The 20698-nt window shown below is 40.9% G+C and overlaps 2 protein-coding genes across 2 annotated transcripts; both read left to right on the forward strand.

Annotated features, from left to right (window-relative positions):
- Nucleotides 1-10337: 10337 nt before the first annotated feature.
- LOC144068169 (actin-binding protein WASF3-like) lies at nt 10338-14538 on the forward strand. Its single transcript, XM_077592482.1, has 8 exons — nt 10338-10509; nt 11296-11452; nt 11881-12015; nt 12122-12275; nt 12691-12808; nt 12908-13092; nt 13211-13659; nt 13738-14538. The coding sequence occupies exons 2-8, from the start codon at nt 11320-11322 to the stop codon at nt 13893-13895; spliced, it is 1332 nt and encodes a 443-aa protein (XP_077448608.1). The 5' UTR covers nt 10338-10509; nt 11296-11319; the 3' UTR covers nt 13896-14538.
- A 308-nt stretch (nt 14539-14846) lies between these two features.
- On the forward strand, nt 14847-20186 carry LOC144068439 (V-type proton ATPase catalytic subunit A-like). Its single transcript, XM_077592985.1, has 15 exons — nt 14847-15025; nt 15431-15528; nt 15756-15884; nt 16045-16259; nt 16347-16484; nt 17296-17447; nt 17532-17694; nt 17774-17882; nt 17951-18073; nt 18151-18265; nt 18336-18399; nt 18485-18688; nt 18795-18889; nt 18962-19133; nt 19589-20186. The coding sequence occupies exons 2-15, from the start codon at nt 15447-15449 to the stop codon at nt 19679-19681; spliced, it is 1854 nt and encodes a 617-aa protein (XP_077449111.1). The 5' UTR covers nt 14847-15025; nt 15431-15446; the 3' UTR covers nt 19682-20186.
- The last annotated feature ends 512 nt before the right edge of the window (nt 20187-20698 follow it).

The raw sequence follows: 20698 nt of genomic DNA on the forward strand, positions 1-20698 counted from the left end.
TTCTAAACGATTTAAACCTATCGGTACACTATTTGGAGACGTCTAAAATGAGCTCACAAAAGCCTCTTCATCCAGGCCTTTAAAGGAGTCTTTGATGGCAGCCTGAGCCAAACAATTCCACCAGACCCCATCCTGCTCAGTGAAGGCCTACAAAGGGCCTTCCTGAAAAGACATGCAATTGTGGGAAATAATAGAAAAGCAAATGTTGAGAAATGAGAGCTTAGAAGACTAACACATTTGATAGAATGTGTACGGTGCCGTTCCCAGGAGAGAGCAGGAAAACAAATGGCGAGCAGAGAAGGCTACGGCGTGAGGTCAAATTGTGTCGGGCCGAGTTACGTGCAGATGAGTGCACCGCCGCTGACCTGTGGAGCAAGTGTAGGCCCGCGATGACGGCTTGAAAAAGCCCGGTTGCGTTAAGAGTTCCTTGATGTCATTCTATCTCCAGTGGGCCATGTTCCTATAGTTGACAGCCTCCTGCTTTGGTGACATTATTTCTCCTCAAAGCTGCCTATCAGTGAAAGCGTCCATAAAATGTCCACCTCTGTGAAAGGCCACATGTGTGATCCGCTAACAAATTAGGCTTTTCATGAATTAGGAACAATGACGGGAATTTCAATGGTCAGTTTCTCGCTGCAGCGAGGCAGCTTGTCATTTGTATCTAGTAGTATATAAAATTTGGGCAAAAAGTCCCTGGGAAAGATATAGTTCAATGAAAGATAGTCTCAGAAAAGAGGTATAATTGTAAAAATGTCACAAGGTGTATAAAAGGGCGTCTTGTAGACTCTAGAAAAACATTTTAATACTTACTCAAATGTTGTTATGTCTGTTTGTTCTAAATAAACCCCCCCAAAAAGGCCAAAAGTGCACCTTTTTCTGTTGAGTTAAACATATATACACTACATGGATTTCATTCAAACTAATCAAAAGTAGTATGTTGCCTCATGGTGTAGGTCACTTGTGTCAAAGTGGCGGTCCGGGGGCCAAATCTGTCCCGCCGCATCATTTTGTGTGGCCCGGGAAAGTAAATCATGAGTGCCGTCTTTCTGTTTTAGGATCAAATTAAAATGAAGTGTATAGATGTATAATAAATTTCCTGATTTTCCCCCTTTTAAATCAATAATTGTAATTTTTTAATCATTTTTTTCTGTGTTTTTAGTTCAAAAATCATTTTGTAAAATCTAAAAATATATATTTAAAAAAAAGCTAAAATAAACATTGTTTTAGATCTATAAAAAACCGAATATTCAGGGCTTTTAATCCATTCATAAAAAGTCTATCTAAGTTTATCTAAAATGGTCCGGCCCACATGAAATCGAGTTGACGTTAACGCGGCCCGCTAACCAAACCCGAGTCTGACACCCCTGGTGTAGAGGTTCACTCGCCTGACTTCGATGTGGCCAGGCGTGGGCTCGATTCCTGCCGGTGTCGGCATGACTACACCCAAGGGCCTAGACCAGGGGTCGGGAACCTTTTTGACTAAGAGAGCCATGAAAGCAAAAAAATTGAAAATTTATTTCAGCGAGAGCCATATAATATTTTTAAAAGTGAATTCAACTAAATGTCAGTATAATAAGCCTCTAAATCAGGGGTCTCGAACTCAATTTACCTGGGGGCCGCTAGAGGCCGAGTCTGGGTGAGACTGGGCCGCATCAGGATTTCCACAAGAAAAGCACTGATAAAACATTCCAATGTTATCAAATATCTTTATTTTTTAACAAAAAATAATGAATTAAATAAATTAACTTAAAGATGAATAAAAAATAAATCAATCAGTAATACAAAACCAAATAATACTAATGAGCATACAGTAGATATACACTGGCTGGCTAAGTAGAGAAAATGAATTATTTTTATTCCGTTTCAAATGTCTGTATTAACAGCTCTTTAACCTTTAACTTTCTGAACTTGAATGGAACATTGAACATGAAATATTCTGAACACGGCTTCTCTTGCCTACTCCTTGCTGCTAGAGACCTGGCAGCGCTTCTTCTCACATAGTCACATTTGGCTTGAGGGAGGAAGCAGTGGAGACCCTCAGTAGAGCTTGAAGATGCTCATCAGTAAGTCTGGACCTGTACTTGGACTTATTGAAGTTCAAGGTGGAGAAGAGCTTCTCACACAAGTATGTGCTCCCAAAAAGGCACATGGTCCGCTTGAACCTTCGGGAAAGTTCAGGGAAGCTGGGGGTCAACTCTCTCAAAAATTGCCCAAGCTTGTCTGCTTCTCCACTCACCTCCCTGAACTTGGCTTTGAGTGCAGAGTTGCACTGCAGGTCAATGAGCTCCATTTGAAGCTCAGGAGGGGCATCTTGCACATCAATCGGCGCCATCATGGGGAAAGGGGTAAAAAAATAAAAATAAAAAAAAATAAAAAATAAAAATAAATAAATAAAGAGCGAGCCATATGCAATCATCAAAAGAGCCATATATGGCTCGCGAGCCATAGGTTCCCGACCCCTGGCCTAGACTGTAGTCTGCCTTTTGCCTGAAGACAGCTGGGTTAGGCTCCAGCAACCCTGCAACCCTTTTGAGGATAGGCGGTATGGAAGATGAATAAATGAATAATCAAAAACACATCAATCTAATCCTTATCTATACTATTTAAACTGATGGTGCATCAAACTGAGGCGGTTGCATTCACTCATTTTCTGAACTGCTTTATCCTCACTAGGGTTGTGGGGGGTGCTGGAGCCTATCCCAGCTGACTTCGTGCCAGAGGCGGAGGACACCCTGAATCGGTGGCCAGCCAATCGCACGGCACGAGAAGACGCAGAACCATTCACTCTCACACTCATACCTAGGGGCAATTTAGAGTGTCCAATCAGCCTACCATGCATGTCTTTGAAATGTGGGAGGAAACCGGAGTACCCAGAGAAAACCCATACAGGCCCGGGGAGAACATGCAGACTCCACACAGGTGGACCGACCTGGATTGGAACCCAGGACCCCAGAGCTGTGAGGCTGACCTGCTAACTAACCCCTCAAGCCGCCGGGTCACTCAAGGTGGTTCCAGAGAAATCTTTCAATAGCTCGATATTCCCCCTGTGTTGACTAATGGGTATTGCATTCCCACAAACCCAGTTAAACGATGTTAACAGCTTCCAAGCATCCTCCTTTCCATATGAATATATATTCAAAATTTTCAGGTCCTTACAAAAATAGTCAATCACTAAGATGTTTTAATAGATGTACTCTTATATTGATTTCAACTCAACAATGGACAAACAAGCTCAACAGATGTGAAAAATATTTTGTGTTTGCTTGTGTGTTCAGTCATATTTAGAGTAAAATTGTAAAAAGGAGCAAACACCCCTTTGAAATTTTCTGTGACTTTGAGGCCATCATTTTATCTTCATTCAAAAGCAAAGTTTGATAATGCATTCGTACAGGAAAACACCATCTGAAAGATGTCATTTTAAACAAATGATAATTCTGTTATTTTTTCTGAAATGGCATATTTAAAAGGTTTCATTTACTTTGAACAAATATGTTGCTTCCATTACTCTTGGTTTGATTGGATTGTTCCCATTTTGTTTGTCTGTCTGTTCTTATTTGTGCACTATGTGGTGAAAGCTTTAAATATCATTATACTGGTATAATGACAATAAAAACATTCAATTCAATTCAATTTAATTCAATTGTTGTGCCTTCCTATATATATATATATATATATATATATATATATATATATATATATATATATATATATATATATATATATAAATATATACACTATCTACATATATTATATATCTGTCAGGAAGCTTAAAATTTAGTAAAAGTGAGGGCTTAAATAATGTGCAATTTTAACAGCATAACCTCTGGTGTTCATTGAAAGAACTCCACTTTTAGCAGGTGAAAAGAAGAGGTCTAAAGTTGGTCATGGACTTCATGGACCAAAGGGCAATTCAAGTTGCAAACTTATCTTTTTGTCTTTATATCTCTATTAGCAGTGGAATAATTGAACTCGCGTGCCTCGTGAGAGTCACACTGACGGTGGTACGACCATTTGTTTTTTGGGGGCTGCACTTCTTTTGCAAGAAGACATTGTCCTTTTTTCCCCAAAAAACTAACGCACACGATGAGATTCCTGGGCACACACAGTCACACAGCTTTTAGACACTCATTAGCCCTTACTAATACAATAAGTGTCACCTTCTATTACATGGTGCTGGCAAAGATATCAGGATTGGAAAGCCACCAAATCTTCACACAAGGGGTGCCGCACTCTCATGGCCAGTATTGTCTTTCAGCCACAATGACGAATTGTTTTCATTTGCGCCTTTATGAATGCTTTAAACACAAATGCATACGGATACACGTTTGCTAAGTGATCAAAGTTTCTCTACCATAGATAGATTTGGCAAGTACGTAAAATGAAAAATTAGAAATAGAATGAGCCATTCCTTCAAAGTGTGAATCTTTTTCCCACTGTCGGGTCTTCCTAGGGAGCGGGCAGCTGTTTAAGGAGCTGCCACACCCCACCCTATTGAAGCCTGTTGTCTCCCATATGAACAGCACATGCAGAGTTGTTAAAAATCTTAATTAAGACTCTTAATTCTCCATGCTGTCGCCTGAGCAAAGCTGTGCACTCACGTGAAAGACTGTCTTTGTTATTCGGGTATTTACGCTTTTTTATGCTGTCTTGGGTTTGACTAAGCCCAAAACGTACGTCTGACAGAGTCAACCCAGTTTAGATAGGGGGGGTGTATTTTCCAGTGTATTGCAGGTGCTCACACTCAAAAGAAAAAAGACAAACGTTTCCAGAAGTAAATAGTTAACTTAAAAGCATCCAAAAAGGAGCATACATTTTGAACCACTTAGAACAAACACGCACTTTTTAGTACCTACACTTAAATGATTAAGAACTTTCAGTTAGAGGAAAATGCTCATTAATAAAACTGTGATGCCAACGTCATTTTCTGCAATCCAAATTATTCCATTATGCTCACAAATCAGTCAGCATTTCCGTGTGCGGTCGATTGGTCGCCGGTCTTTTGGTCGCCGTCTTTTGGTCGCCGGTCTTTTGGTCGCAGTCTTTTGGTCGCCCGGACCGCGACAACGGACGACCAAAAGACCGGCGACCAAAAGACCGACGACCAAAAGACCGGCGACAAAACAAGGTAAAACAACACGGTCTACGCATCAATAAAAGCCAACAATGGCCATGAGCAGTTTCACTGAGCCGACGTGTGAGTGTATAAGAGTTTGTATGTACATGAGTTGTCCCCTTAGGAAGGGACGTCAGTCAGGGTCCTAACAAGTTCTCCAACAAAACACAATAAAAGTACGGGAAATTTGGAGCTTTTCTTTAGCCTATTAATTAATAGGGCATTATGTATGACTAAATAATAATTCGCAGTTTGCATTTAGGGAATTTGAGCAACGATTTAAATGGTAATTATCAATAACCTTCTGGGCGACCAAAAGACCGGCGACCAATCGACCGTGTACCAGCATTTCACTATAAAACCACCAAGGCATAATTCATGACCAACTTCACAAAGATTATTATTACCCTACATACTTCACAGAGAACCTGTCTTACATTTCAACAAAAAAACCACAATAATGAGGCGACAAGTATGTGTCAATCTTATAACGATTTCCAAATGCAATAGTGCAACAGCGAGAACGCTCCCTATGAGCGAGCTGTGGCAAAGGCCACGAAGTCTTCTGCATACAACCCTGCCCCTAAGACGACTTGAGTCGAAAATGAGCGTGACGGGTGTTAAACAGGCGCGCGAAGCCCCCGCGACACTGACGTTTGACAAGATGATGGGCGTCGGCAATCCTTATCATCGAAGCCAGCAGTTTATAACCAGTGTCGAACCCACAGAAAGGTGCAAACGGTAAGATAGGGTTTCAAGGTGCAATGTTTTTACATGCATGAAAACATGCCTGTTTAATTTAAGAGAGCCTTGTGTTAGTTAACCAAGTGGTTTGTTTGAAATGATCAGTGTTAGAAGAGGGAAAGAATTTCCTTTCCTTGTTACTTAGCACTAAGTTGACCTCAGTCCTTCCTTCCTGACAAAAGGTGCCAATGACTGCTAGTTGGGCATCATAGCGAACATGCCAAGGAGGTGCCCCCCACGCTCCCCCCACTCCAGAACCATTTGGACCACAGGGAATGGGTTAATCACATTAGAGGCCCAGAAGAGAGATGGGAAGTAGACAGTACCGTGACAGCCGGGGTAGCACTGGCACGACTAATCCCGTTAGAGCGAGGAAAAAGGGGGACGCCATCGCGCCTACAAGGCTGAGAAAGAGAAAAACATTTTCCCAGGAATGAGTTCACCTGTATGGTAACTGGGAAAAGTTGCCCTGTTGATGCCTATTAGTTGAAACAATCACACTTGGCACATCCAACTGTTTTTTTTTTCCACCCTTCATGCTGGGCACCATTTTATTGTCTGTCTCTGGAAGAGGAGAAAAAAACAAAACAAAACAAGCAGTGGCAGACAGTGGCATTGAGTGAGATCCTCTTTCAAGGGACGGTAAAAGCATCCCCTTTTAAGTCTGTGCCATCAACACCCCAAACAGTGAGAAGATGGGGGGTGCTGTAAGAAGGACAGGGCTTACTTCTTCTGTCATTGTAAGTGCACCCGAGTTCAACCTTAATGTAAACCTTTGCAGGCAGAATATGAATAGGATGCTCTCTATAAAAATCTATCCTGCTGGGTAATCCGGCAGATGGCCACAGCGGTGGACACCGCGAGCGAGGCTGGCCACTGCAGGGGTAACGGCGAACGTCCGATCAGCCGCCACTCTTCAGCCTGCGTCCCTGGGAGATACGGAATCAAGATTCCTAACGCCCATTCGGCGAGGCTGGGAACCCGAGCCGTCACTTTGGATCCATCAAGTTTCTTCTTAATCTCTCTGGCCATTTTTTTTTCTTTCTCCTTATTTTTTTTGCATCGGCCCCTTTTGTTGTGGGGATTAAGGCAAGTGGTAAAACAGTGATTTAATGATCTTTCCATGGCTATGTGCACCACTTAAACCATGAGACAAACAAGCTAAGGCATTCTTAGAGTCACCCCCACTTAAAGCGGCTCAGGAGCTGTGAAGGCTTTTCATGCGGTATTAAGCTGCGCCTGATTATTTTTCCCACTCCTCTGTGATGAGTGGCGCGCCACTATGGGAAAATTCAACGTTTTGTCTTTTGTCGAGGCCTATTGTAAACAAGACAAGAAGACAACTGTAGCTTAATTACATAATGGCACTGCCACAACGGTACAATGACGTATTTCAAAGGAAATATGTCTCAGACAGTTGCTTTTCAAAAGATGCTTTTAAATGATCTAATGAACACCAAAATTATTACAATAATTCAGACCTTTTTGTAAGTGTTCGAAATAAGCAACTTAAACCAGAATAAACGGTTTACTTTACCACTGAGCACCACATATACTGGCAGAACACGAAAATATTCTGTTTTTTACAAAGATATTAAAGCACACAGTTGAAGTATACTTTTATTTGTACTTTCCATTAAGTTAATAGTGTAAAACTACACTGCATCACAATGAAACTGAGTCCAATATTTTGGGTCCCTTACTTATAAATTTACAGAAGGAGGTCAGAAGAGCTGCATTTTGTCCATTCTCAAACAAAGAACTATAATTCAGAATAAATGCTAATGATGATGTTTTTATAAATTCATAATACAGGATAGGAACTGCATTAAACTAACAATCCGCTGCCGTGACATCATCACAAACTAGGGTTCCCTCTGCACGGCATATGAAATAAGAGTAGAAACATCAGTTACACTGAATTAGTTGTATTTACTCTATTAAAATTTTGATCTGCAGAGTATTTGGCTGAAATAAGCTTCAGCACCCCAATGAACCTTTTGAGGATGAGCGAAATGGAAAATGAATGCATGAATGAAGTTATCAGATCACAATATTATATCAAAACACCATTAGTTACAGAGTAATCTTTAATATCCACGTGACTACATCAATTAGAATTTCTGTTAAATCATCTATAAAACTATATAAACTTTGGGTTCTAGAAAGTCTACTTACTTAATACTTTGAGCAAAGAACAGAGTCATCGTACATTGTGTTGTTAGGGTCCGCTTTAGGTTCAGTACACTGCTCTTAAATAGGCTTCAAAACACAAATCATAGATGACATTGTTCAAAATGCAATAAAATATCAATCTGCTGATTTAAAGGTTGTACCGGCTATAGCCAGCAGACGGCACTACTGGAAGAGGAAATTATATTCCTATGTCATAAACCAGTCATGTAAATCATTTTTCACTAAGTACTTTACCAAGAAAAATATTTGACAACTAAATTTTATTCCACGACAAATGATAAAATTGCTTCGCATAAACTCTCTGGCCAATGATGAAGAAGGAGGGTACATATTATATTGAGGTTAATACCACTGATCTGAAGATTATTTGGCCATTAAAAACAAAGACAGCCCCTAAGTGGCATGTTCCCCAACATGTAAACAATTCACAAGAAAACAAAAATAACAAGCTTATGAGCATGTAAAATGCAAATAAATGTGGATGTGCAGCTATTACAACAATATAATTGATGCTGCTAACATTAATAACAAAATTACTGTATTTTTATAAACAAAATAATAATGATAACACTAAGTAAGTGAATAAGTAAATACATATATACATAAATAAGTAAATAAATAAATACATAAATGAATCAATGAATGTATAAATAATTTTAAAAATAATGAAAATTGAGCATATTTCAGTTAACACTTTTTTGGAATGCATTATTCAGTCACATCATTTGTAGCCCAATCACTTTCCAATTATGGCACTGCAAGGTGATTCCTAATGTTGGATCAAACAATGTATTTATGGAATAAACAATCTCCGTACTGTTTGTAGGGTTGTGAATATGACGATGTTCTACTTATAAAGAGTTAAGCCTTGATATCTAGGTTACAATACTCCCTCCCTCAATCCAGATGAGACCATCTGTGATAAAGGAGTGATGTGTGTGTGTGTCCATGTGATGCTTTTGAAATCAAATACTAGCCTCTCCTTGCACTGGTAATCCAGGTCGACTACAGTGAAGTATCAACTGATTGACTTGTCCTTATTTTGAAGAATGGGCAATTGCGACATTGAAATGGCCTAAATCGGCATTATAGCACGGAAACTGCATTTTGGTCTCACAGCAACAGGTGAACTTCCTTTGAAATGAAAAAGTATGAAATTAGAAGGCAAAAAGTCAAAAGATACCCGCTCCACTGCAGTGATAAGTATATTAAATACATGTTTTGATTACTTCAAATTCTCAATTTCTGTGTTTCATATTTGGGGAAGAGGCCTTTTTAACGGCCTTGGCTTTGGAACCAAAATCACAATTTGTGTCATGCACCAGACAAATAAAAAAAAAGATTTTACTGAGTAGTTTGCCTTCTGACTCTTGTTAAACACTAATGCCTTAGCCCCTTCTTCCAAAGTTCCAATAAAGGTGTACCTTAGGCAAGGGTGTTAGACTCGGGTTGGTTCGTGGGCCGCTTTAACGTCAATTTCATGTGGGCCGGACCATTTTAGATATAATATTTAGATATTTTTTTTAATGAATGGATTAAAAGAACTGGATTAAAATCCCTGAATATTCAGTTTTTTATAGATCTAAAACAATCTTTATTTTTGTTGTGTTTTTAAATATTTTTAGATTTTACAAAATATTTTTTGAACTAAAAACACATAAAAATGGATTAAAAAATTACAATTATTGATTTAAAAGGCGGAAAATCAGGAAATGTAATATACATCTATACTCTTCATTTAAATTTGATCCTAAAACAGAAATTCGGCACTCATGATTTACTTTCCCGGGCCACACAAAATGATGCATCGGGCCAGATTTGGCCCCCGGGCCGCCACTTTGACACATGTGACCTAAGGTAGTATATCAGTCATTACTGTGAAGTGTGCGATAATACTGAAAGTGTGATGTTGAAAATGTATTCTAATAGTTGTTGATTTTCTACAGTTGTGAGGATAAGCAGTTAAGGATGAATGAATGAGGACATAAAAAAGTGACATTGCATTCAATAATATTAAATATGCACGGATATTCTTAAAACTGGAAATGCTTTCTGCCCCATTGAACGGTTCTCAAATGCTCAAATATTTTGGGAATTCATCATGTTTAAAAAAAGATCTTGTCAAACTAATGACTTTGTCCATGGTCTGAGGTTATAATTAGGCTTTAGGGGAAAGCACACAGGATGTCGGAGGTTGGCCATGCCTCCAAGGGATTGGCCGATCTAGTAAATCTGCTGGGTAAATCCCCTCATGTTGTGATTTAGATTGAGAGGTCATGTTGTCACAGTGCATTCCGTCGGGCTCGGATGCCTTCAGTATCTACCTGGCACACGACAGCAGTGAGGATTACAAAACATTTTAAATTTGAATTAAAGATACCAGGGAGTTCCCTCCTCCTTTCGGCGTGCCAGTGAAAATTCAACAAATAACATATCTAACGCTGCCAACAACATAGGTAGGTTATTACTTTGAGCTTTGGTGTGCGTATGTGTTTGTGCGTGTGTGTGTGTGCGTGTGTGTGTGGGTGTGTGAGTTTTGGAGCATTTGTCAATGGGCTATGTGTGTGTGCAATTCCCACTAATGCACTTTCACACACCGTACAGTGTATATTACCTGTGGTATTTGAGTTTTACGGTTATTTTCAGAGGGTTTATGTTTGTTGACTTTTCATGAAGTGGAGCCTAATACATCTATCTGGGCATAAGTGTATTGGTTTGCGCAAGGATTTGTGGGTAATTGTATTCATGGAAAAAAAGGAATTTCTGTGTCATCTCCTGTTGAATTGCAAGTACTAATTCCTTAAAAAAATGAAGAACAGAGTATTTTTTTAATTGAGGGATGGTATTCTGGGCTACTGTGTTGGTTAATACATCATAAGGATGCATGCCCCCTGCATTAGTTTGTTAATTAAAATGATGTCATTCAAAAATTGACATTTTAATTGATAAATTAAAGAAGTATCAGTGGCGATAAGTCTCACTGATGATGTGGCAAACCATTTGGCTAACTTTGTTGCAAGCAATATCCACATATTAATTTTTATTTTTCGATCATCTACAAATGACCTCGCTCATCCCTCCATTTTAAAAAATCTACCAATGGGCACCGTTTGGTTAGTTAAGGAAAGGTTGGAATAGCGATCGAATAGATTGATTCATATTTCTTTCAGAGGTGGAGAATAGTTTTATGAATGGAATGTAAGTTTGTGATCTAATAATCATAATGTCTTTTTTTTTCTCAGTGGTACGGGATGTGAGAAGGTGTGATGCCTTTGATCAGGAGAGCCGTTGAACCCCGGCACCTGTGTCAAACCGCAGTGCCCAACGGGATTGAAAGCGAGCTGGAATGTGTGAACAACAATACCTTGTCATCCGTCATCCGTCAACTGAGCAGTTTGAGTAAGATATTTTATGGGCTGACACACACATACACATGCTCAATTCCAATGTGATGGGATTAAGCAAAATTATGAGGGTTTTACGCCAAGCTTCCATGGGGAGATAAGATGGAGAATGGGAGGATGAAGGACAAAGCCATTCTAATAACATCGTATAACACTCACTGCCATTCTTAGGGTTTGGTTGGGAAAGGATCACGTGGGGTTTCTGTAATCTACACAGATTAATTGGATTTACAAAAGCACACAAACAATTGTTAGAGTGCCCACCCAATGTGGGGTAGACCATAAAATGGATGGACCTTGTAAAATATATACTTTATTTTATTTTAGCAATGTAATTTCTTCATATTCAATGTTAGCCAAAATGTCATGAGTTGTGTTTGCATCAACTAATCGATATTACGCGGACTGTTGTTGTGGTTTCAGGCAAACATGCAGAAAATGTATTTGGTGATCTTTTCGATGAAGCTAACATATTTTATACACGTGCAAACTCTCTACAAGACCGCATTGACCGCTTGGCCATTAAAGTCACACAGCTTGACTCCAGTGTGGAAGAAGGTCAGTTGCATATGTTTTTGTGTGTGTGTGTGTGTGTGTGTGGAGGGCAGGTTATAATTTGTTAGCGACGTCGCTCATTTTAAACAATCATACTACTGTTTTGCAGTCTCTCTTAAGGCTATAAACTTGAGGAAAGCATTTAAAAGTTCTAAGATGCAGGATCAGCAGGTGTTGTCCAAGGGCACCACTCCAAGCTCAGTGACTCACATGTACGACAACAGCGACCGACCTCCTCCTCTCAGAGATCTCACTACTTACAGGTACTCTACAAAATGTTTGTCTATTTTTTTTTGTGTTGGTGGCCAGCCAATCGCAGGGCACACGGAGACAAACAACCATTCAAGCTCACACTCATACCTAGGGGCAATTTAGAGTGTCCAATCAGCCTACCATGAATGTTTTTCAAATGGGGGAGGAAACCAGGGTACCCGGCGAAAACCCCCATAGGCCTGGGGAGAACATGCAAACTTCACACAGGTGGACTGACCTGGATTTGAACCCAGGACCCCAGAGCTGTGAGGCTGACGCGCTAACCACTCATCTGCCGGGCCACCCTAACGACGTTATAACAGATTTAAAATATGTGCCTTGGCTGAATAATGGTTGGGGAACGAGAATGTTGTGAACTCATCAACAAAAAGGACAAACACAATGTTGTTTCTTCTTTCAAAACAGAGAGGACGGCACTGACGCCATGAAATACTACTCAAACCCGTCTTACTTTTTTGACTTGTGGAAAGAGAAAATGCTGCAGGACACAGAAGAAAAGAGAAAAGAAAGAAGGAGGCAGAGAGTGAGAGCATACCCCATATTTTATTTCCCTTTCCTTCACACTAACTGACTACTGATTGGTCACGAAAAAAGAAAAAAAACTTTTTTACTCTCCATCCAGGAGCAGAAACGTAGCGTGGAAAGCAGCACCCTCCAGCGACAGGTAAGAAAGGTGAGGAAGGCTCGAAACCGCAGAAACGAGTGGAACATGATGGCCTTCGATAAAGAGTTACGACCAGATCACAGCCATCCTCAAACCCTGCGGCGAGGAGCGTCTTCCGAAGGCTCACTCTCCCCGGAGGCCAGGTTTGTACAATAAGATCATCACCAATGCCACCATTTTGTGTCTAAATCTCCTTTTAACAATGATTCTCTAAATCAAAGGCAAAAAAGACATACACAACGCTGTTCCGTGTTCTTCCAGACCTGACCTTCCTGACTATCCCACCCCTCCTGTGCCATGCCACAGTGCTACCAATAAAATCAAGACACATGGGAATGCGCAACCCTCCCCACCATCTGAGCACGAATACCACAGTATTGACGTCAACTATAATACAACAGCAGTAGAAGTTCAGACTACAGACCCTCCACCTGCCCAAGGCCCACATATCCCTTCAGCCAAGACAGCCTTTGTTTTCCCCCCACCCTCAGCCTATAATGGAACCCATTTACACCTTGGCCCAGGTTTCCCACTTCCACCCGTGCCTTCTCTGAGACCTTGCAACGCTCCTGCACCCCCAGAACCCCCACCTGCACCGGTTCCTCCCCCGGCTTTCCCATCACACCTTTCAGGGCTCCGTGGAATTATTGGTGCGGAATCAAAACCAGTGAGAGATGTGAGGAGTGATTTGCTATCTGCAATCCGCATGGGTGAGTAATGATCTGCCTCCATGGTCGTGAAATTCTTTTGAGATGATGTACAATTGTAATTCCATGTATGTTCATTAGGCATCCAGCTGAAAAAAGTGCAAGAGCAGCAAGAGATGCAGAGTAAACACGACCCAATTGGCAACGACGTGGCCACTATCCTTTCGCGGCGCATTGCAGTGGAGTACACGGACTCTGATGACGACTCAGAACTTGATGACAATGAATGGTCGGATTGACTGCTGGGATGGACCTTCTGTGGAATTTAAGACTTTTTTAAACTGTAGTTTTTGGACTTTAAAGGTCACCATCAAACAGCGAGGTGGATTTCATACGCATAAATCGCACTTGACACATTATTCTATCATTGTAATGCATTTATCTTTTTTTTTTTTTACTTTTAACATTATGTTTTATTCATCATTTCATTTATTTGATGTTTTATTTGTGGGTTGATTGAATGTGTGTCCTGAGCACTTTACTGGAGTGATATAGTTATGCTCCAAAAGAGGTTTCAGATCATTAAGTATAAACAGAATTCATGCATCTCCCAGGCTTTATGAGATATGTCTTCAAGTAGCAATGTGAAATCTCACGAATTGCTGCTGCAATAATTAAATTTAGTTATTTTCCTCATCTTTTGCATTGACACGAAGTTACCTTATTGTTTTATGTCCGATATATGTCTATTTATTTGCTAGTACGGTATTATACACAATGGAGAGCCTATTTTTCACTCCAAATCTCTTGTCTTTTTTGTTTTTATAGATCGTGCACACACAAACACACGCACACAAACACACACACACACTAAAAGAACTGCAATATTGCACCCCTGGCTGTACTCTTTACTCAATAAAAGCAAATAAATATGCTACACAATTTATTTATCATTCATTCGTTTTCTAAACCGCTTTATCCTCATTAGGGCTGCAGGGGTGCTGGAGCCTATCCCAGCTGACTTCAGCCGGTCATTCATTTATGAAACGGTAATATTTTTAATAAGCTACAGTGAAATCAGATATGTCAGATAATTACAACAGGAGTTAATTGAAGCATCCTTAACTCTGTAAGTGTTGTATAAATCTAAGTCATTCTATGTATCATGATGTATGAATTGTCTCCAGTAGATGTCAGTAGCGTGCCTTGTAATACTAAGTCAACTCGGAAACTGCGTTGCCTCAGCCGCCATGTTGGCTCCGAGACATGACTTCCTCCTGGACACAGAGGCTATGAACTGAGCCAGAATGGCGACATTTTCTTTCAGTTTCTTTCTGCTTTAGTACCCGGCAGGTGATTAGCACAGCTAAGCTTCTCTCTTCTGGCAATACGTGAGTGACAAACCTGGACATCTGTACATCGCTGCGAGGTAGGACATCCCTAATTCATCTGACTTCTAAACAAGGCACTGTTACCACTTTTGAACCATTTTCTTATAGATAATGACGATTTTCCGTCTTCAAAGTGAGGATGATGACGTTAGCTTGTCGTTGCGAGCTAGTCACCTGACTTGGACGTATACACATCAGCTTTGCTAAGTCTTAGGGAAACAATTGAACCCCTAGTAACAAATTAGGACACAAACATAACAATAATGACGGTCATATTAGGGAAGTCATGTTTAGCAAACTCAATAGTGACCCTATGCTCTCGATATCGGTCTTTCTCATACTGCGGCAACGCGTCATGTGAGCTGGCCTCTCACTGACATTGGAGATGTTGACATCTCTGCGATTGTTAAAATGGCTTGACAATATCCCCATGGATCTTTCAGGACATCAAGTGTCAAGATGGATATGTCAAAACTTCCAAAGATACAGGATGCGGAGCGAGAAAGCCAGTTTGGATACGTCCATGGAGTTTCAGGACCAGGTCTGGTTTATTTACCTCTAGAGATGGAATTTGTTATTGCCTAAAGCACCATCGTTTATTTTGGCTCCAATAATTACTATTGCCTTCAGAATAAATAAAAACAAATTGATCTTTTTTTGTCATTCATATTTTCAATCATAGAATGTTAATGTGATGTCCAACATTTCAAATACATTCCTTTGCCATAGGGTTTGTTCCTAAATATTTGTTCTCTTCTCAACTTGTAGTGGTGACAGCTACAGCAATGGCCGGAGCAGCCATGTATGAGCTGGTCCGCGTAGGCCATAGCGAGTTGGTCGGAGAGATCATTCGCTTAGAAGGAGACATGGCCACCATCCAGGTCTATGAGGAGACTTGTATCCTATTTTCCTACCACAATAGCTCTTCAGCCAAACACAAAGTTCATTCGTTATCCGTGCCGCTTATCCTCACAAGGGTCAGGGGCAAACACAAAGATAACAGCATATTTTTCATGTGGTTTTACATGATGAAGCTTTCCTTGATTTAACACCACAGCTGGAGTATCCGTGGGTGACCCTGTTCTACGCACAGGAAAACCTCTCTCCGTAGAGTTGGGACCAGGTGTCATGGGCTCCATCTTTGACGGCATCCAGCGACCACTCAAAGACATCAATGACCTCACGCAAAGCATCTACATCCCAAGAGGAGTAAACATTGGCGCTCTGAACAGAGATCTAAAATGGGAATTTAATCCAAGCCAAAGTCTTAGAGTATGTTTTTGATGCGTGGGTCATGATGCTTAGGCAAATGCCATTTTGTTGTTATGAATAAATAAAATTGCATGTCATTTTTTTTAGGTTGGCAGTCACATTACAGGTGGCGACATCTACGGCATGGTGTTCGAGAACTCCCTAATAAAGCACAAATTGATGCTTCCGCCTCGCAGTAGAGGCACCGTGACCTACGTGGCGCCGCCTGGAAATTATGATGTCTCTGTGAGTTCTTTTATTCATTCATTTTCTGAACTGCTTATCCTCCTCATAAGGGTCACGGGGGGTGCTAGGGCACACAACCATTCACACTCACACTCACACCTAGGGGTTATTGACATTGTCCAACCAGTCTATCATGAATGTTTTTTGGAATGTGGGAGGAAACGGGAGAACCTAAAGAAAACCCGCGCAGGCCCATGGAGAACATGCAAACTCCATACTGGACTCAATGGGCTAACCCAGGGGTGGGCAAACTTTTTGACTTGCGGGCCAGAATGGATATTAAAATTTGACAGAGGGGCTGGGCCAGGAGCATTTGGACACGCAATGTAATTTATCAAACCTGGGGATTGAAATGTAAGAAAAAAGACACAATTGAAGGTGAAAATTTATTTTCAAATTTACTTTCAACATTAAGAACATATTATTATTCAACGAAATAAAGCAGTCTTTAAATTGAGAGTGATGAGCGGCATGTTAATTAAGCTACTGTACTGCTGCTGTGCGTACATGTGCAAGTTGCTACTTTTAACACAGTAGAGAAACTCACATTTCAGTGGGAACTAGTGCGCCATCTATCGGGGGAAAGGGAAATTAATAAGGTCATTGATTTTTACTCTAATTTGGACAACGTCGGCGGGCCGGATTAAAAAGCCTAATGGGCCGTATATGGCCCGCGGGCCATAGTTTGGCCATGTCTGGGCTAACCACTCAGCTGCTGGGCCGCTCCTCCTATTTTTATCTTGACAAAACTTTTTAATTTGTTATTTGAGTTTTGCAAGAAATCAGTGTGTTTGAAATTGTGTTAATATAGGATGTGGTTCTGGAGCTGGACTTTGAAGGCCTAAAGGAGAAGTTCACAATGGTGCAGGTTTGGCCTGTGAGACAAATACGCCCGGTAACAGAGAAGTTGCCTGCCAATCACCCTCTCCTCACTGGTCAGAGAGTCCTAGATGCACTTTTCCCGTGAGGCTTCTTTCAATATAATACACACTTAATTTTATGCTGGGCGAAAAATAATCCGTCTAATGTGACTGTTTCGCATTACAGCTGCGTGCAGGGTGGCACCACAGCTATACCAGGTGCCTTTGGCTGCGGAAAAACTGTAATCTCCCAGTCACTGTCCAAATACTCCAACAGTGATGTCATCGTCTACGTCGGCTGTGGAGAGCGTGGGAATGAAATGTCTGAGGTGCTGCGAGATTTCCCCGAGGTCAGTAACGCAACTTGAATTGAAACTTAAAATGCAATTGCAATCAAGTCATCACAGCGTTCATACTTCTCGTGCTCAGCTCACAATGGAAGTTGGCGGCAAAGTTGAGAGCATCATGAAGAGAACGGCACTTGTTGCCAACACGTCTAACATGCCGGTGGCTGCCAGAGAGGCTTCCATCTATACAGGTACTAACAAATAAGTCGGAAGTGGCATTTTAACATGGTTCTGATTTATTTCATTAAAACGCGGGCAGGAATCACACTGTCTGAATACTTCCGAGATATGGGTTACAATGTGAGCATGATGGCCGACTCTACGTCGCGATGGGCCGAAGCTCTAAGAGAAATCTCTGGCCGACTGGCCGAAATGCCTGCCGGTGAGTTCACGGAGTAAATCACGGAAAAGAAATAACATGGCTTTAGGTAAAACATGGCTTTGTGTTTTTGTATGCAGACAGCGGGTACCCAGCCTACCTGGGTGCCAGGCTTGCCTCTTTTTATGAGCGGGCGGGACGCGTGAAGTGTCTTGGGAATCCCGAGAGAGAAGGCAGCGTCAGCATCGTGGGAGCGTAAGATGGCTTTGATTTTGATTAAATCTTGAGAAAACTACCTAAGTCAACTATAGGCCCTTTTTTATAGTGTGTCGCCGCCTGGTGGAGATTTCTCAGACCCCGTTACGTCAGCCACTTTGGGCATTGTCCAGGCAAGTGATGGCTGATATGCGCTTATGTGTAAGTACTATGACACAGTTACCTTCCGTTTAATTGTGAAGGCCTTACCCCATTCAGGTGTTCTGGGGACTGGACAAAAAGTTGGCCCAGAGAAAACACTTCCCCTCGGTTAACTGGTTGATTAGCTACAGCAAGTACACTCGGGCTCTAGATGAATACTACGATAAACACTTCCCTGAGTTTGTACCGCTTCGTACAAAAGCCAAGGAGATTCTCCAAGAAGAAGAGGACTTGGCTGAGATAGTCCAGCTTGTGGGAAAGGTGAGGAAGAAGATAGAGCACGGTATCCATACCATTTTTAACATATGACCTTGATGAGGAAAAATAATTCTGCATGCTTGCCAACATGGTTATATTCTGCCATTAGGCTTCTCTGGCTGAGACCGACAAGATCACTCTAGAGGTGGCCAAGCTCATTAAAGATGACTTTCTGCAGCAGAATGGTTACACACCTTACGACAGGTGACGACAAAGCATTGCATGAAAAAATTTGTCAACCTTCTCTCAACGCTCGCTCTTCGCCTCCGCCAACAGGTTCTGCCCCTTCTACAAAACAGTGGGCATCCTTTCAAACATGATCGCCTTTTACGACATGTCGCGGCACGCCGTCGAGACGACAGCTCAAAGTGACAACAAGATCACCTGGGCCATGATCAGGGAGCACCTGGGCGAGACTTTGTACAAGATCAGCTCGATGAAGTTTAAGGTACGTCTCTGATCATGTCATCACAAAATAATGACTAGATTTTTTTTTTAAGAATCCAGTTTATGTTGTCAATAAAGTTAGCATTTGTTGACTAAATAGCAATCATATTTCAGTAGATCAAGTAGAAAAAAATGAAGCCCATGTTTATCTGTGTATTGTTTCATGGAAAGCCAACCTTACATTGGATTGGATAACTTTATTCATCCCGTATTCGGGAAATTTCATTGTGACAGTAGCAAGAAAAGGCATAGTTAGTTATAAGTTAGACAGTACAGTCGCAAAGGCCGCAGAACAACAAAGCAAAAGCAAAAAGTACAAAGCAAATCAAAGTGAATGGGATCATTAAGAATCACCAAGTCAAATCATCAAGACAGAAAATACATAACAAGACAAAAAACATAAGTGTCTAATCAATTTCCTTGGTCTTTTTCTTCTACCAATAACTGATACTTCAGGACCCAGTCAAAGATGGGGAAGCTAAAATAAAAGCAGAGTTTGCCCAGCTGCTCGAGGACATGCAGAATGCATTCCGGACCTTAGAGGAATGAGTTTGTTCAACTCCTGAGCCCCCCTCCTCCAAATTAAATTCTCTCCTACCCCATTTGGTGGTGCAGTCTAGTGCAGATTAAATGGTCCTATTCCCGAATGTCATGTGAACTCCTTTGTTTACCCTCCCATGCCAACATTCCATCATGTGCACACGTTTTACAGTTTATCCTGTTGATATACATCTACTGTAATATGGACCAGTCAATACATATTTATTTATGCATCATTGTGATGCATATAAAACAGCCAGGTGCTGCTGCAAAGAAAAGAGGGAACCTATTGGGAACATGAACTCAAATAAAGGGACATTGTGTTATCTGGAGGATAGCTGGCCGATCTTCCGCCTCCACTTAAACTCAAAAGTGTGACAATAATGTGATTTTGTGGACTATATACTTGATATTATGTGTAAGTTGTGAATGGATGAGTATTAGTTGTGTTGTAACAAAACATGTCTATATGTAAAGTCAATTGTCTCATGAAATATAATAATGCAATACATTATTTTGATTGTCTTTATTTTGTTGTTCATTTCACACCAACAAAAATGGGGTGTAAGTATTAAGGTTTTAAGGTGAAATGGGGAATGGACCCACTTGCAGGGAAGTCAGGCAGACACAAGGATGGAGGTGTACTAAAGAGTTCGTTAATAAACTTCTACAAACTAAGACAAAAATGAGGGAAACCCCAAGTAACAATTAAAAGATAACTTGATATAAATGTAGGGCAGAAATATGTGGAACTGAAAATAGACTGTAGGTGGCACAAAAAGACTGCATGTTGAATGAAATTCAATAGCTATCCATGATCTTTTCACTTTTCCTGTTCATTGGCACAAGACCAGGAGCTTTTCTCTGCTGACTTTGTGCAAAAGGTAGACTTCTCTACACTTTGGATTGGTCGAAAGACCTTTACAGGCCAAAGACCACCTTTCCCGATGAATGGCGAGTAACTGAATGGCGCAATAAAGTTCAAATAATGCTTGACTGCCATTCAGCACCAATGAATTGAGTGAG

The sequence above is a fragment of the Stigmatopora argus genome, chromosome 22 (genome assembly GCF_051989625.1).
Source record: "Stigmatopora argus isolate UIUO_Sarg chromosome 22, RoL_Sarg_1.0, whole genome shotgun sequence".
NCBI lineage: Eukaryota > Metazoa > Chordata > Actinopteri > Syngnathiformes > Syngnathidae > Stigmatopora > Stigmatopora argus.